The sequence below is a fragment of the Lagenorhynchus albirostris genome, chromosome 14 (assembly GCF_949774975.1).
Source record: "Lagenorhynchus albirostris chromosome 14, mLagAlb1.1, whole genome shotgun sequence".
In the NCBI taxonomy this organism is placed as follows: domain Eukaryota; kingdom Metazoa; phylum Chordata; class Mammalia; order Artiodactyla; family Delphinidae; genus Lagenorhynchus; species Lagenorhynchus albirostris.
The window spans coordinates 63,583,884-63,602,121 of NC_083108.1; the positions used below are offsets into that span (position 1 = coordinate 63,583,884).

The 18,238-nt window shown below is 43.6% G+C and overlaps 1 protein-coding gene across 3 annotated transcripts in view; it reads right to left on the reverse strand.

The window, feature by feature from the left end:
* The window catches only part of SPECC1L (sperm antigen with calponin homology and coiled-coil domains 1 like), a 128,227-nt gene that overhangs the window by 91,284 nt on the left and 18,705 nt on the right, over nt 1-18,238 (reverse strand). For all 3 annotated transcript variants that reach the window (XM_060120832.1, XM_060120830.1, XM_060120831.1), the window contains exon 2: nt 7,674-7,863. In XM_060120832.1, coding sequence (XP_059976815.1) covers nt 7,674-7,826 — 153 coding nt within the window. In that variant the 5' untranslated portion in view covers nt 7,827-7,863. The remainder of the gene's footprint in view (nt 1-7,673; nt 7,864-18,238) is intronic.

The following is an 18,238-nucleotide window of genomic DNA, read 5'->3' on the forward strand; positions in this document are numbered from 1 at the left end:
ACAATGGGAACAAGTGGACACAACTCCATTTCAAATGAATCATACAACCACATGGGGTTGGAATGGGGGCAATCAAGTATCTTTTGAACACACTATTTTGACCATAAACCCTCAAACTCTCAAGCTAAATACAAAGAAGTATAAATTCTGAATTCCAGCTGGTAGAATTGTTTTTTGCAGTGGTAACAGTGAGTAAATCTGTATTTTCTGTATATTCTAGGATTGAGAAAATAAATCTATTACAGATAACCAATGCCACTGTCAGAGGAAGGGATTACAATTATGGAAAGTGCAAAGGCTACAAGCAACCTTGTGTAGTAACTGGAACTGGAAGTATCAGTGTGAACTCTGAGGTTTTAATGTGTATGGAGAGAAGTAGATACAGAAATTGGTACTGATATGCATGTACACACGTGTGCGCGCTCCTACCTCTGTATGATGAAAGGGCTTATAAACAATATGTGCAAAAGCCATGAGCACACCTAGCTTCCAGATGGTTTAAATTCTACCCCTCACTGAAAAGATCAAGGCCTCCTTGAAGACAAGGCTGATTCTAGGGCTGGGGCTGGAAAAGCAGGAAATTTACTGTGCCAGAAATTAAGAAATTGCTCAGAGAGAGGCTTCCCAGGTGGCGCAGTGGTTAAGAATCCGCCTGCTAATGCAGGGGACACGGGTTTGAGCCCTGGCCCGGGAAGATCCCACATGCCGCAGAACTAAGCCCAGGCGCCACAGCTACTGAGCCTGCGCTCTAGAGCCTGCTTGCTGCAACTACTGAGCCCGCATGCCTGGAGCCCATGCTCTGCAACAAGAGAAGCCACCACAGTGAGAAGCCCGCGCACCGCAATGGAGAAGCCCCTGCTCGCTGCAACTAGAGAAAGCTTGCGTGCAGCAACGAAGACCCAACACGGCCAAAAATAAATTAAAAGAAAAAAAGAAAAGAAATTGCTCAGAGAATACGAGGAACATGTCAGAAGGACACAAGACCCTGCTTGAAGGGACTCCCACCGGCCAAACTGGGGACAATCTGAGCATCAAAATAAATGATGCTAACAGTTTACAGCCCACTTAAGAAGAATCCATGAATCCACACTAATATAAATGAATACACAAATGGGAGAAAAGTAAAAACTCTTCCTTATAGTAGAATGCTGACTAATAAATGTAGAAAGAATGATGGAATTATAAAATTACCACTTGGCAAAAATCATAGTAATAATCATAGTAATAATTGATTCTGGAAAGAATTACTAAAAATTGCTAAAACTAACGTGGAAGTTTGATGAGAGAAGAATATTTACAGTGTCAAAGTATTTTCGACAAGATACTTATTTTTACAAAAGGCAACATAGTAACCTGATAGTGGAGGAACCTAGCAGACACCACCTTCACCAAGTTATCATCACCAGGAACACTGACACCACACACCACGTGCCTCTGGAAATGCTGCACCTAGGACGCCCAGCTTCTGTGGGACTCCTGCGGGACCCTGCAGCCCCAGCCTATGGAAACACTGACAAACCCAAATGTGGAGGACAGTCAGCCAAACAAACGGAACTGCACGCTTTAGTAAATGTCAAGGTCCTAAAAGACAAAGACTGAGGAACTATTCCAAATTTAAGGAGAATGAAGAACAGCTATATGCAATTCACAACCCCGGACTGAATCCTGGACCAGAAAAAAATTTTTCTTCCTTTTTTGCTAAAGTGGACATTAGCACAATTGGTGAAATTTAACTAAAGTCTACAGATCAGATACTAGCATTTTAATCAATGTTCATTTCCAGATGTTATCATTGTACTATGGTTATAAGAGAATGGTCTTGTTTTTTAAGGAAATACACACTGAAATATTCAGCAATAAAGGAGGATTAGCTCTACAATTTACACTTAAACAGATCAAGAAAAAAATTATGTACTTCTGGGGGCTTCCCTGGTGGCTCAGTGGTTAAGAATCCGCCTGCCAATGCAGGGGACACAGGTTTGAGCCCTGGTCCAGGACAATCCCACATGCCGTGGAGCAACTAAGCCCATGTTCCACAACTACTGAGCCTGTGCTCTAAGAGTCTGTGAGCCACAACTACTGAGCCCGTGTGCCACAACTACTGAAGCCCACGCGCCTACAGCCCGAGCTCTACAACAAGAGAAGCCACCGCAATGGGAAGCCCGCGCACCACAACGAAGAGTAGCTCCCGCTCACCGCAACTAGAGAAAGCCTGTGCACAGCAACAAAGACCCAACGCAGCCAAATAAATAATTAATTAATTAAAACAAAAAGAAGTAGAAAGAGAAGGTACAGAGTAGGAGAATATATGTACAACACATATAAATGACAAAGGGTTCACATCTAGAATAGGTAAAGAATGATAAATCAGTACAAAGAAACACACCGCACCACCTCAGTCACTAGGACGGCTACTACCAAAAAACAGAAAAAAACAAGTGCTTGCAAGGATTAGCAGAAGGGGAACCCTTGTGCACTGTTGGTGGGAATATAAAATGGTGCAGCTGCTGTGGAAAACAGTATGGTCGTTCTTCAAAAATTAAAAATCAAACTACCATACAACCCCACAATTCCACTTCTGGGTATATACCCGAAAGAATTGAAAGCAGAGTCTCTAAGAGATATTTGTACACCCATGTTCACAGCTATTATTCACAATAGCCAAAAGGTAGAAGCAACCCAAGTATCGCTGATGGAAGCATGGATAAACAAAGTGTGATCTATACATACAGTGGAGTATTATTCAGCCTTAAAAAGGAAGGAAATTCTGCAATATGCTACAACATAGATGACTCTGAAGACATTTTGCTACGGTAAATAGGCCAGTCACAAAAAGACAAATACTGTGTAATTCTACTCATATGAAGTACTCAGAGTAGTCAGACTCACAGAGACAGAGAGTGGAATGGTGGTTGCCAGGAACTGGGAGGAGGAGATGGGGAGTTAGTGTTCAATGGAGACTGGGAAAATGAAAAAGTTTTGAAGATGGACGGTGGTGACAGTTACTCAGCAATGTGAAGGTACTTAATGCCACAAAACGGTACACTTAACAATGGTTAAGATGATAAATGTTATGTGTGTTTTACCACACACACACACAAAAGTTGAGGGAAAACAGACACCACAGTAAAAATATGGGCAAGTGATTTGAACAGGCACTTCACATAAGAGAATATCTAAATGTCCACTAAACACTTAAAAATAAGACATGAAAAGGTGCTTAATCTCATTGCTAACAACGCAAATGCAAATTAAACCCACTTTATAACACCTCTATGAATGGTTACAATGAAAAGAGTAATGTAAGTGCAGGTGAGGATGTGGGGCATCCCAGAGTTAACCCCTTTGGGAAATGACTGGCCATCTACCTATGAAAGGTGAATGCCATGCACCTTACAACCCAGCAATTTCACTCCTGGTTATGGAGTCAACAGAAATGGGTGCACCTGCGTATAAAAGACGTGTGTAGGATGTTCATAACAGTACTATGACTAATAGCCCCAAAGGAAACTCCAGATAGATGTCCATCAAGGGCAGAAGAGGTGTATGGCTTGTGGACATTCCACGGTTAGTAATCAGCAAGGAGGAGCTGCTTACACATGAATGTATATACAAAACAGACAGAGTCACAGACATAGAAAACAAACTTATGGTTACCAAAGGGGAAGGTGGCGGGGGGTGGATAAATTAGGAGTACAGGATTAACAGATACACACTACTATACATAAAATAAGATAAGCAACAAGGGTTTACTACAGCGCAGAGAACTATAATCAATATTTTTTAAGACCTATAATGGAAAATAATCTAAAAATATATATAATATAGCTGAATCACTTTGTTGTACACCTGAAACTAACACAATATTGTAAATCAATTATACTTCAATTAAGAAAAAAAAAAAAGGGAGGAGCTGCTGCTATAGGCAACAACAGAGATGAATATCATGACCTAAACAGAGTTAAGGAAACCAGACACACATGAAAAGAACTTCATGTTCAATTACATCTATATAAAGATCCAAAACAGGCAAAATGAATCTTGGGGGCTAGAAGTTAGGGTGGTAGTTACTTCCGGAGAGGAAGGAAAGGGCAGTGATGAAGGAGGCACAGAGGGGTCGGGGGGGAGGCCACTGAGGTGCAGGCAGGCTCTGCTTCCTGACCTGGCTGATGGCCCAGGGTACATTCACCCCTCACTAAGCCCAACACAGATGCTTTGTGAACTTCTCTGGGTGTATGTTCTACTTTATCAGAAAAGTAAAAACAAAACAAGAAACAACTCTGCACTTTCCAACTTGCCTTTTACATGAAGGTACTTGGCAGGCTCTGATATTTTTTCTGTTTTAATTTTTGTTACACAGTTCTATAAATACATGTGTATTCCCACATGTAAACATCCCCCATCAGCAACAGTCAAAAAAAATGAAATTGATGAAGGAATAGATTTTTCGCCTACTTTTTAATAACAGGTACAAAACACAATCATTTGGTAAAAACATACAGATACAAATAACGAAATAATACAACCAAAGAATACATGCTTCTCCAGGTAAGGTCCAAGTTTCACAGTCTGCATCTCCACCTCATATTTTAAGATTAGTTTAAAATTTCTACCTTCCAGGTTTCAGAGGTGGATTACTCAGTCAAACTGTGAACTAACTTTTTTTTTTTTTTGCGGTATGTGGGCCTCTCACTTTTGTGGCGTCTCCTGTTGCGGCGCACAGGCTCCGGACGCACAGGCTCAGCGGCCATGGCTCACGGGCCTAGCCGCTCCGCGGCATGTGGGATCTTCCTGGACCGGGGCACGAACCCACGTCCCCTGCATCAGCAGGTGGACTCTCAACCACTGCGCCACCAGGGAAGCCCCTGTGAACTAACTTTTACACTGAAAAGGTATGATCACAAATCATCACTGAGAATCATCAATTATTTAGATAAACCCTAACTTATTAACTCTCATCTATCAAGTTTTAGAAAAAAGTATCCCCAGGACAATGAAAAAGTGTACTACTTCTAAAGGATTAAGTGTGGACAGCCAAAAAGTGCAGGCATGTAGGAGACCACCTCTACCTGGAAATAACCCTCTCTGCTGACTGTGACAAAGAAGAATGACCCACACAAAGGCCCAAGCCAGATGTTACAGCTACTCACAGAAATGGGACCAATTTCCTCCAAACATGCTGTGAACAGCCATAGTGCTTCTTTTCATGTTTACAGAAGCTCCATTCAGACTCAAAAAGGTCCTCCCCTACATCTCACTAGATCTAGCTACAAACAACATTTGAAATGAGAGGTAAAGAAACACATATCCTTGGGGATTCCCTGGAGGTCCAGTGGTTAGGACTCGGCGCTTTCAATGCCAGGGCTGGGTTCAATCCTTGGTTGCAGCCAAGAAAAGAAACACATATCCCTGCACCCTGCCGAGTGTAAGAAAAGTGTTGGTGTTATGTGAATCCTGCGCGGTGACAGACACGGTGTGGGTGTCCACGAGAGTGGATGTGTGGACACGGTGTCTCAATGATTAAAAGCCAAATGCTTCATTCTTCTGGCAATCATCAAGGTTCCATCAGTTACAGAATTTAAGTTGTGGGAAGTGACCATATGCTGGAGAAGCACAGTGAAATATGGAAACTTATAAAAATAAAATAACACAAGTTTGTGGGTTCCCTCGGTCCTTTCGCTTTTTCCAATTTTTCTATCATTTTCACTATTTTCTTCTTTCCCTCTTACTCTAATTTCTATTCAATGACTTTTTCCCCCCTCCTTTTTTAAGTAAAGCACTTGCTCCAGTTGAGGTAAAGTGTTCCCAAATAGTTTCACCTCTTCTATGACCCTCCCCACTCCACACACACACACACACACACACACACACACACAGAGAGAGAAATACTTAAATCAGCCAACTCACCAAAGCCAAAGCCATGGACAGCTGGCACAAAGCAGGGATACGGTTTTGCCTTACAATGAAGAAGTACTCACTGCTCAAGACTAGGCTGCCATCGACTCAGGATACATGCTTTGGAAGACCAGACATGCTGCTCAGGACACGCTCCGGAGTGAACCTCAGAGACACTGCCTGCCAGCGAGGAGGAGGCAACAAGGCAGGCAGTAGTGCACACCCCGTGCCAACGCTTCAGCCTGCTCCTCCAGCCCCATAAGTCACGGGTCGCCCAGGCACACAGGCACTCCACTCTGAAAACAGGCGAGCAACTGAGTGAACAGCTGGGGCAGAAAATACCAGCTTTCTTACACGAGAGAGAGGCAGCACTGCCACCAAGGAAATTGCTCAGCGTGCTGATTCAGACTAACGGAAGTAGGGTAAAGGTCTACTCCTGGTATCACCCTCCGGGCCGCAGGATGACACCCAGCTGCTCATCAGGGATGTAGCAAGGAGAAAATCTGGTGGCATCTCCAAGCCCACAGAGTAAGTCTGCATTCAGTTTCGACAACCCTGGAATAGAAAAACCAGCATTTCCTGCTAGATCTTTCAACACATATAAGGAAGTCCCTCATCAGCTGTTCCTGTGAGGTGCTTCTTAAAATAATTGTCACATCTGTAAAGCCTTTCCTGGACAAAAGGCTTCTGAACAGATCGCGTTTCAGGTACTTCTTGGTTCCCCCCTATCAGACGAGCAAAAACTCTCTCCAGGTCTTCTCCATAGAGTCAAAGTTTCTACCCCAAAACACCAAACCTCAAAACAAGCAAGCAAAGAACAAATAAGTGAATTCTGGACTGAGAAAGACCGGAAGAAGACCATGTGCATTTCTGTCCAGTGAATCTAAGACTTGACCAGCAGAAAAATGGCCCAGAGTCATCTCAACACAGACACTGAGAACACCCATGGGAAGCCTGCTACTGTCAATCAATCCTGAGCTGCAGGAAGTTTCCAGAGCTAACCAGGAAAAACTCTACTGCCAGTCCCTTACAAAGCCCTTGCTGTGAGCCAGGCCCTGCACCGTCCTCTTTCCTACACCCTCACTTCCATCCTGACTGCAGCCCTAGGATGCAATGCCCAGCCTGGGCCTGTCTGCTCCTGAAGCCTGGGATCTAACGTACCACTACCCTTTACTAACAAAAACTAAACTAGCCTCTAAAGAAAGGAGTGTAACAAGAAAACTAGTAATGCTCTGACTAAATTAATATCACCCAATTTTGCCTGGGATTAATACTGGATCAGTTGTCAAAAAACAAGTAACAGTTTATGGTAACAGTGTAGGGGGATGGGTGGGAATAAAAACTCCTATTCAGGGGTTTCAGGAATGTCATACTGGCCATCCTTTAAGACCTCACGCACATGCTCTTTTCATTAAGCCTTCTCGGGCAGAAACAATATTTTCCTACTTGAAACTGTTTACGCTACTCTCCTGCTCTCCCAGGGCATCTGACTTTTTCACTTGTATTTTAGTTGTTCGTGCCAGTGACTTGCCTCCATCCTTTCCTCCACAAGCTCCTTGAAGGCAGGCTCTCCCACACCAGCACAGCGATTTGCTCACAAGTAAGCCTGCTACTTGGTTTCATTCGTAAAGACCGACCAAACGCCAATTAAGTCCACCACAACGTGAACTCTCTTTGAAGAGGGTGAATCCTAAACGTTTATGTGATAAATCAAACATCATATGAAGACTCACTCCTCCTACAATTCATCACATATTTAAACACAACCACGTAAATACCTTTGACAACGAAGCTGCTGTTCCAGGTTTTATGAGTTTGCCTCCTGCAGATGCTGAAGAGCTGTTTTCGGGTTTCGTTTTGTCTGCTGTTTGCGCTTTGCTTATCCCAGACACCTTAGGCACTGAGCCAACACTCCTGCTTGTTTTCTTCATTCTGGGCTGCCTCTTCGTAATGCATTTACAAGCAAATCTGTGGAGATAAATGGAGATAAATTATACTGAGAACAAAACTGTAAGAAAGCTCTCTAAAAATTTGTTTTTGAAGGATCTTACCATGAACTAAATAAAAATGTTTGAAAGCTAGATGTCGCTACAGAAAATAAAGGATGAAAAATTCTTAGACTTATTAATCAGAATGCACCCTGTTTTCAAGGCTTCCTTCTTGAACACTAACTTGAAATTATTTTCTACATTCTAGTTCTCTCAGTAAAAACAATAACACACAGTACATTTAGTGAAGCAATAATCATCCTGGCACTTGAGAATGAGCCACTTTGCAGGTCTCTAAGGTGATCACACTTTCCAAATTATCCAGCACAGTCCTAACTTCAAATATTTGTTGTGATATTTCCACATAAACCAGCAAAACAGCCCAGAAACTCCAACATTCAGGGTCTAAATATATTTCCCAGTATATCTCTTTTATCAAGAGGAAGCATCAAAATGCCTTATAAGAACATAAGCCTCAATATTTGGTTCAGAAAGTAAGGGCACTCTTTTACAACCTTACCATGACAGCAAACCTTTCGCCTAAGTGGAACAGACTCAATTTCAAGCTTAGAGGACCTGGAATAACACTGGCCACACACAGAACTACGGCCAGAAAAACCCTTCAACATACCTCTATTAGCTGAGCTAGAAAAGCAGTCTCTACCGTAGTATCATGTTTGGAAAGACACATTGGCCTGGTCTGGGTAAAGTAAATAATACGACTAACAAAAATGAAAGCCTACTGTGAACGTAAGGAAGTTTATGTACGATGACGCTGAGAAACTACACTGAGCACAAAAAAGAAGTTGGTCTATTTTAGGAAGATTTCTACACACTAATAAAAATAAAGAGAAACTTACAGAATAGCCTTTTGGAAAAGAAAAGGCTCGTTCCAATAGCTTCAATGAACACTTCACCTAGACTGTATTCGAACGCTCCAGATTTATCTTGCCTGACGTAACACAAACTGTACCAACTGGTTTGGTGGCAGAACAGTGAGACAGGGCAAAGGGGGCTCCGCTCCACCCTCACCGTGATAAGGGCTCGGAGCAAAAAGAACACTGCTTTTGACACCAAGCAAAACACAGCGAGACCTCAGTCTCCTCTCCAGCCTTCTCCCAACTTCCTGGTTCTTCCTTCCAGAAAATGCTGTAATTGGCGACAATCAAATCACCCGTCTGCTTGCCCTGAAGCCTTCTGCTTTCTACTTCCCTGTCCCATTGGAGCACTCAGCCCAGAGTTGGCACTCCCTCTAGTTTAGCTCCACCAAGCTGCTCCTTATAGGTTCCCAGAGGACACTGAAAATGACCAAGACAGACACGAGCGGCTTCCCACAACACCTGCGCCGCAGTTATGCTAATCCCTGCCAACTGGCAACTTTGTGCATTTCTACCTGTAAAATTAAGGAATTAGATTGGACCCATCACTAAGTTGATTTTGTAGAAAAATCAAGTTCCTAAGAACCTTTCCTTCAACGTCTCACCTTCCCTTTGTATTTATCTTTTTCTAAGTCTCATATCTTGTAAATGGCTCCCCAAAGTTTCTTTCTTCTCTGCTCCAAATTCCACGCCTGCACTCCTTCCTACACTACTCAGACCCTCTCCCATTCTCTGCCTACTCCTCCAGCTGCTGTCAAATTAACTTTTTCTAGACCAGCACAATCCAACAGAACTTACTGCAACTATGAAAATGTTTGGTATCCATCTGTGCTATCCAAAATACAGTAGCCACTAGCTACTTGGGGCTGCTGAGCACTTGAAATGTGGCTAGTGTGACTGAGGAGCTAAAATTTAAATTTTAATCTTTTTAAATTTAAAGTTACATGGTAGACACCATACTGGACAACGTAATAGACTGTCCCTTTCCTGCTGCTGTCTCTGTCCCAGGGTTAAAACCTAATGAACTACCACTTCCCTCCCACTAGGGTGGCTATAAGCAAAAAGATAGATGGTAACAAATGTTAGAGAGGATGTGGAATAATTGGAAGAGTCAAGCACTGCTGGCACAAATGCAAAATGGTGCAGCCACTTTGGAAGATAGTCTGGCAGTTCCTCAAGTGGTTAAACACAGAGTTACTAGGACTTGCCTGGTAAGAATCCGCCTGCTGGGCTTCCCTGGTGACTCAGTGGTTAAGAATCCGTCTGCCAATGCAGGGGACACTCAAGCCCTGGTCCAAGAAGATCCCACAGGCCGCGGAGCAACTAAGCCCATGCACCACAACTACTGAGCCTACGCTCTAGAGCCTGCGAGCCACAACTACTGAGCCCTCGTGCCACAACTACCAAACCCCACACGCCTAGAGCCCATGCTCCGCAACAAGAGAAGCCACTGCAATGAGGAGCCCATGCAACGCAAGTAAGAGTAGCCCCCACTCGCCACAACTAGAGAAAGCCCGCACGCAGCAACGAAGACCCAACGCAGCCATAAATAAATAAATAAATTTATAAAAAATAATAAAATAAAATAAATACAAATTCTGACACGTAACTGTTCAAGCCAGACTATACTAGGAATAAAACAGTCAGAAATGCACAGCTCTAAGCTGAATCACTGTGAATCTGACAGTTACAAACAGTGTTGACTTGGGCACGAGGTCCTGGCAACTCAGATGCATGCCATCTCCATGCACGCTCTCCAGAATGTGATTTTCTAAAAGCGGGAACCACGCTTGGTGTGACGGCTCATCTTATGTCAACCTGACTGAGCTGCAGGGCACCCACACATTTTGTCAAACAGTATTCTGGGTGTGAGGGTGTTTCTGATGGAGATTAATGATTGAATTCATACGCTGGGTGAAGCAGGTGTTCTCCCTAATGTGGGCGGGCCTCATCCAACTAATCGAAGACCTGAATAGAACAAAAAGGCTGGAGTCTGAGGGAACTCTTCCTGACTGACTTCTTGAGTTGGGATGTCAGTCTTTTCCTGGCTTTGGACTCCAACTCTCAGACTGGAACTTACGCTAGCGGCTCTCCGGGGGCCCCAGCCTACCAACTGCAGATCTTGGGACTCCTCAGCCCCCATATGCATGTGAGCCAACTCCTTATAATAAGGTTGGTTCCGTCCTATTGGTTCCATCTCTCTGGAGAACCCTAATGTACTTCATAGCTGAGAACAAAACAATTTCCCCTCAATGTCTACAGTAACTACAACCCTGGAAAATTCCATATATACCAAAAAGTATGTTAAAAAAATGCTTTCTTTGTGTAAGATGGAATAAGATTCTAGGCTCAGTCATAAACAGGTTTTTTTTTTCTATCCACATAAATTATTCAGCAAGATATTCCAAAGTTTTGCAGATCTCAGGATAAGTTTTCATTCTGCAGAACTGTCACTTCATTGAGTCTAGAATTCCAGGGCCCCTACCTATTAAATATCAACAGTCTCCACCAACCACTGAGACAGTCAAAAAAGCTTCCACAATTTTCTAAAATGACCCCTATTAAGGACAAGGATCCTCCAAAACAGGTGATAATTCACCAGAGACCTTGGTCCCCCACACCAGGTTAAGGAGCAGGAATCGTTGGCCTAGACCCTCCCTGGAGCCCCAGGCCTGGGAGAGATGCAGAGTGGAGGGAGAGGACAACACAGCATGCAGCACTTCCAGGGTCTGACTGCGAAAAGGAGTGCGATGGAAGTTACCACTACGCCTCCCCGGCCCGCACGAGGGTGTCACATAGGCACCCACCACAACCTCTAGTCCAGTGAAATCAATGTGTGGGGGGGAATAAAAAGTAGCTCTCCTCACAAAAACAGGATGGATGCTGTCTCTCTACATATGCTAAGAATAATCTCAAATAACAATAATCCAAGGAGTGTGTCACATGTATTTCTCAAATAATATTTCTTAAGATATTAAATATTTCTTAAACTAAAAACATCGAAATATATGACTGCTCCCCAAATAGGGAAAGACACTGAAGGCCGCAAGCCCCTCCCATGGACAGGCATCATGCCCCAGCTGCGCCACACCCAGCACAGGTCCCTGAATCCCCACAGGTGGGCGCTGATGATGTAACTCTCCCTGGGTCAACCATTCTTTAGTGACAGTAGTCTCAATCCAAACCCCTCACCCTGCCCGCCAATCCACATGGCCTCCAATGCAACCATACACAAGCACTTCCTCAGAAACCGGCAATTTTTATCTCAATGAAGATTTCACAAGAGATGAACAAAATGTAACAACACTAAAATTATACTGCTCAATCTGCCCCTTCTAGACTTACTACTTGTCCTATCGGTCAGTGCTGGTACTCTTGACCAATATCTTTCATTTTGAAGGTGCTAATTACCATGTTATTTAATATAAAATCTACCTTTTGGATAGATTTTAGAAAACTTATTACCAGGTCTAAATCAGTATGTATTATGTTACAGCTGTAAAAGTAAAAACCTTAGCTATAATCATATTCATTTATAGAGGGCTGCTACTTTTTTATTTAAAATAATTGTTAGGCAAGGGCAGAGGCACAACTGCTCTCATTTACACAAATAAGCTTGCATTCAGTGTGAAGGCTGCAGTCTGGGTGGCTGGACCTCTTACCAGGATGTCCCAGTACAGGATTTACAGCTCCAGGAGCCCTGCCTAAAGCTAATTACATAGCCGCAGCCACACAGGAAGCTTGAGTTTCCTTTACATGTATTAAGGAGGTCACATAAGGAAAACAAAGGGCTATCTCTTACCTTCCACATATGGCAGGTAAAATACTATCTAAAAATCAAACTACAGACTCTTAAAAATGGAAAATATCTTGGAGGCCGCTTATAGGAAACCCCACATGGAGCACCACTGACAAAAAATGGAGCATACTGACTACTAAGTTAGGAAGCAAGTCATTACTTAACAGTCACTGAACACTTATTTTGTGCCAAGACAAGCCAAACGCCAATTCTCTGGGAATCTAGTGAAACAAGGATAAATAAATAGATGGACATCCTAAGCTGATTAAGACAAAAATACCTACCTTCCAGGGGCTCACAGTCTAGGGGAAGAATGAGGTGCATAAGTGAACAGGTCTCCATCCTTGATGAACCTACTGCAAACATGAGGGACATACATGTACAAGGTATGGTGAGAGCAGGGGGACATCGTCCCTGGTTCTGCCCTTGCAGAACAGGGAGGGAGGTACAGGTCAGAGGTTTAAGAAAGCACGGGCCCCCTGAAGACCTGGGCCTGCTCAAACAGAGAAACGTCACAGTGACGACCAGCAGGGAAGGGTTTCGGTCTGACACACAGCACTGAGGACTGAAGGCAGTGCCGCCCTGATTGGATGTGTCCTTCCTAAAGAGAAACCTGGTGCTGCAGAGGATGGACTGAAGGACACCATATGGGGGCTCAGGGAGAGGGGCCAGAAGGGCATCTCCTTCCCTGCAACTCCTTTCCTCTGACCTGAATCTGAGAGCCATACTCAAAAGTACCCTCAGCCCACAGCTCTCCCAGGATCTGAGGACCAGCACAGCGCTTTGATAAGTCTGCCCTTCCCCCACGTCGGTCTGAGAGTCTCCAGCCCCTACTCCAGACTTCGCATACCTGTGCCATTGGCACAGACAGGAGGAGGACCTGGTCTGCAAGCACAGCATCCAGCCGACTATTACTTTCTCCATCTAGACACTGAACTTCTCAACTTAATCTAAGAAAAAACCCTGTTTGGCCAGGAGCTACCAGAGGCTCCTCCAGAGTTCATGGTTACCTAACACTACAAAGCCTCTTTCACACAAACTGCTGCTAAGCTGATTTTCTCTGATAACATTTTATTATGAAAATTTTCAAACACACAGAAACGTTAAAGAAACTGAACAGTAAACACTCCACTTTTCTCCATTTCATAGCTGTGCAATTTATATTCTGAAAAAGTTTACACCTGTATCTGTTAAAATTATCATTTGGTCAAATTCAGATTAAGGTCCAGCCTTTGAGATATTTTTTAATTTTTTTTTTTTTTTTTTTGCGGTACGCGGGACTCTTTCACTGTTGTGGCCTCCCCCGTTGCGGAGCACAGGCTCCGGACGCGCAGGCTCAGCAGCCATGGCTCACGGGCCCAGCCGCTCCGCGGCATGTGGGATCTTCCCGGACCGGGGCACGAACCCGTGTCCCCTGCATCGGCAGGCGGACTCTCAACCACTGCACCACCAGGGAAGCCCTATTTTTAAATTTTGACTTCAATTTGAAACCCATTAGTTCTTCTCTAAAAAGCACTGTCTTCAATCTTAAGTCACTTGTCCAACCAGGATCCTGACCTACAATAAAAGGCTGAATTCTAAGGAATCTCAAAGGTACCTCCTGACTCCAAAATCCTAATATACCTCACGCAGCTGATGGTGATGTTACAAGTAGAGAACAGAGCGGTGAACAGGCTCTGCGATGTGTCACCACACCCCCACCCGACCCCGGGCCTCAGAACAGCAGCACAGCACTGAACTTCAAGTCAGGAGAGCTGGGTTCACACTCCAGCTTTGCCACACAAACTGTGACTGCAGGCAAATCACTTCATCACTTCATATGTTTGCAAATGTTTCCTCTCCTATAAAGAGGAGCTGATAAAACCTAATTTATAGTTATTGTACAAAATAACATGTGTAGACCAAGAAAGAGAACAAAAATCCCAACACACTCATTCCAGAAGTTTTTTCACCAGGGCTCAAAGGTCAGAAAAATGGTGCAACAATCCAAGAGCAGGGATGGCAATTTCTTTCAGTGATTCAGAAACTCAACCCTCCCCAACCATCCACCCATGAAAAACACACGAATCAAGTTTCAGAAATAATGCCAAAAGGACCTTAAGAATTTATCTTAACTGTCATTATATTGCAACAAGAAGGCTCCTCCCTGAGCAAAGGAGAACACAGATTGTCCTGGAAACCACGAAGGAGCTCTGAGGCCATCCCTCACCAAGAAGCACCTTCAGCCCTGGCAAAGTGCGGGACAGGAGCCCTTGGTGTTAACTACAGGGGTGGTCCCTAATCCTCCCACCTGTAGACACACAAGAATCCTGATGGGTCACCACTTCTTCCTTTGAACTCCTCTATGCACCTCCTATTCACCTCCAAGTAGAATCATTTGTCCCCTCTGTTACACTAAATGTATTGCTATTTAAAACTATTTAAATGGAATTGTGGGGACTTCCCTGGCGGTCCAGTGGTTAAGACTCTGGGCTTCCACTGCAGAGGGCACAGGTTGATCCCTGATCATCAGGGAACTGAGATCCCACATGCTGGGTGGAGCAGCCAGAAAAAAAAAGGAATTATTATTTAATTGATAACTTATAAATCCACTGTGCTTTTTTACAGTATCTGGAGACTGCCCCACCCACCATGTCTGTTCAAATCTGTATCCCTCGGCAAGTTACTTAACCACTCTGAAATCTCAGTTTCCTCATATGTAAAATGGGCTGGTAATAATACTACCTTCCTTATAAGGATTTTGGGAGGATTAAATGAAATAATGAACCTAAAGTGCTTAGCAGGGTGGCCCACAGTAATGATGGCATAAATGTGAGCTATCGTAGTCTATAACAACACACTGCATGCCCCAAGTATGACTAATGCCTTATTAAAATAAAAGCAGCAACTCAAAAGACATTCTGTCAGACAAACCCTTCATAAAGAATGACTAAAGATTATTTTTACTCACTACTTCATTAAATTATACACTGTGGCACACAGATGTCAACAAACAACACTTGCTTCTGGTTCTTTCCCACTGAAAATTACGCATCAGGAAACACTGAAAATATATGGTAGGGAGTTCCCTGGAACGCTAATCAGGAGACCTGGATTGTGGCTCAGGCCTGGCATGCCTTCATGACCCCGAGCAAGTCATGCGAACTCTGTGAGCCTTGTTTATAGGCGAGGAGGATGGATTAGGATCACTCAAAAATTCAAATATTCTATTTCACAATTTATACCTCAAGAACCAGGAATGAAAACTTTTTTAAAAAAGGAAATTGCTTATTAGCTATGATGTTTTTATGTTATATATTGATAATATCCTACTAAAATTCAAAAAAAGGTTTCAATCCAAGCAACCTAAATACATTTATCTCTTATTTCATAAACTCCATATTCAAAATGTAGGGATCATATTAAAATTTTAAATTAAGAAGAGACTAAAACACTGAGAAGGAATCACACTGTCAAGGGAAAATTGAAATTTAGCAAACTAAATTGGAGTGTGGGGCTTCCCTGGTGGCGCAGTGGTTAAGAATCCACCTCCCAATGCAGGGGACATGGGTTTGAGCCCTGGTCCGGGAAGATCCCACATGCTTCGGAGCAACCAAGCCATGCGCCACAACTACTGAACCGCGTGCCACAACTACTGAAGCCCGCACGCCTAGAGCCCGTGCTCCACAACAAGAGAAGCCACCACTATGAGAAGGCTGCGCATCTCAACGAAGAGTAGCCTCCACTCGCTGCAACTAGAGAAAGCCTGTGCCCAGCAACAAAGACCCAACGCAGCCAAAAATAAATAAATTAATTAAATTAATTAAAATAAATAAGAGTCTGTAAGTAAAAGTTGCTACTAAATGGATCAAAACCAATAACCAATTGATAAAATCACGACTTCTACAAAACCAAACAAAACGTTGAAAAGAAATTCAATAAGAAATGTTTTAATTAAATAAATCATAATGCAATAGACTTCTTATACTGAATTCCTCAACATATACATTTTTTTTAAACTTTCTTATTGTGAATTGCAACACACTACCAGAAAGTGCGTTTGAAGGTGTACATTTTAAAGATAGACTTGGAGTGGACTCCACTGAAAAAGGCAAGGCTTACTCAGACAAAAGCCTGAGCTTTGCCAGGTCAAAACACTGCACATGTGCAAGTGGGCGTGTATTCAAGGTGCAAGAGACAGAGACATGAAGGAGAGGGGCCAGGGAGATGCCTTCGGGCATGTGATTCTGTGCTTAGCCTGAATCTAAATACAAAAGTCCATTACTGCTCAAAATACTTCCATGCTTACTGACTAAGGAGCTTACTGGAAATTTTTAAAAGCTTATTTTTTAATGTCCATTTTTAAATGAAGTATAGTTGCTGTACAACATTATTTAAGTTACAGACGTACAACAGTGATTCACAATTTTTAAAGGTTATACTCCATTTATACTTATAAAATATTGGCTAGGGCTTCCCTGGTGGTGCAGCGGTTGAGAGTCCGTCTGCCGATGCAGGGGACACGGGTTTGTGCCCCGGTCCGGGAAGATCCCACATGCCGCGGAGCGGCTGGGCCCATGAGCCATGGCCGCTGAGCCTGCGCGTCTGGAGCCTGTGCTCCGCAACGGGAGAGGCCACAGCAGTGAGAGGCCCGCGTACCGCAAAAAAAAAAAAAAAAAAAAATTGGCTATACTTCCCATGTTGCACAATATATCCTTGCAGCTTACTTTATACCTAACAGTTTGTACCTCCTTACCCCGCTACCCCTATATTGCCCCTCCCCCATCCCTCTCCCCACTGCTAATCAGTGCTTTGTTCTCTATTATCTGTGTCTTTTAAATGTTTATTTTTATTATAACATGATGTCTTCTCATTTTTAAGACAGATTTTACTTCATGCCTAAAATTAGGGTGTGATTATCAACTAATGTGCACATTTAATATGGTGGTTCTACCTGCTCCCAGAAGCCAATGAGGCAAACTCCGGCACTGAGGCAAGGCGGCCTTCAGAGGGACCTCTCCTTCACTTCCACCTCCAGCCCCACGTGTGCACTCCCCTCCAAACGTCCTTGTGGCCACAGAAGAAGGAAAAGGAAAAAGCAGTTCCTCTCCAACTTCCACCCCTTCCCCTCACAGCTACCTCCTCTCTGCCTGGCAACGCTGGGTGAAGGGAGCCTGGGGGCGAATCTACAGGAGAAGGTGCCCAAGTGGACACTGAAGTCGGCCAGAAGGAGGAGATGGCAAGCAGGGCCGACACAGCTCCAAGTGGAAGGACGGGGCAAAGTCAGACCTCACTGGAATGGGATAAAAAGTTGAGTAGGAGATGAAGGAAGAACGTTTCAAAAATTTGGCTTTGTGAAGGGCACAGAGTCAGAGGGTGATGAGGAGGGTGAGACACTTTGCTGATGTTGCTATTGTGTAAATGCCAGAGCAAGCTGCCTGGGGGAGGGCGGTGCTGCCCAGCACCAGCACATTTGATTCGAAACCACCCTACGTGCCTGGAAAGGAGGAAGAAACTGAGGCTACAGAAGTAAGGAGTTTGCCCAAAGTCTGAACTCTTTTCACTAAACCACAACTACTGATAGACAGGATACTAGAAAAAAAGAGTTAATTATCAGCAACAAAAATCCAAAAGCGCAATTCTATTTCCCACAGAAAAACCCACTCATACTAATTTATGATTTCTATTACTCTGCAAGA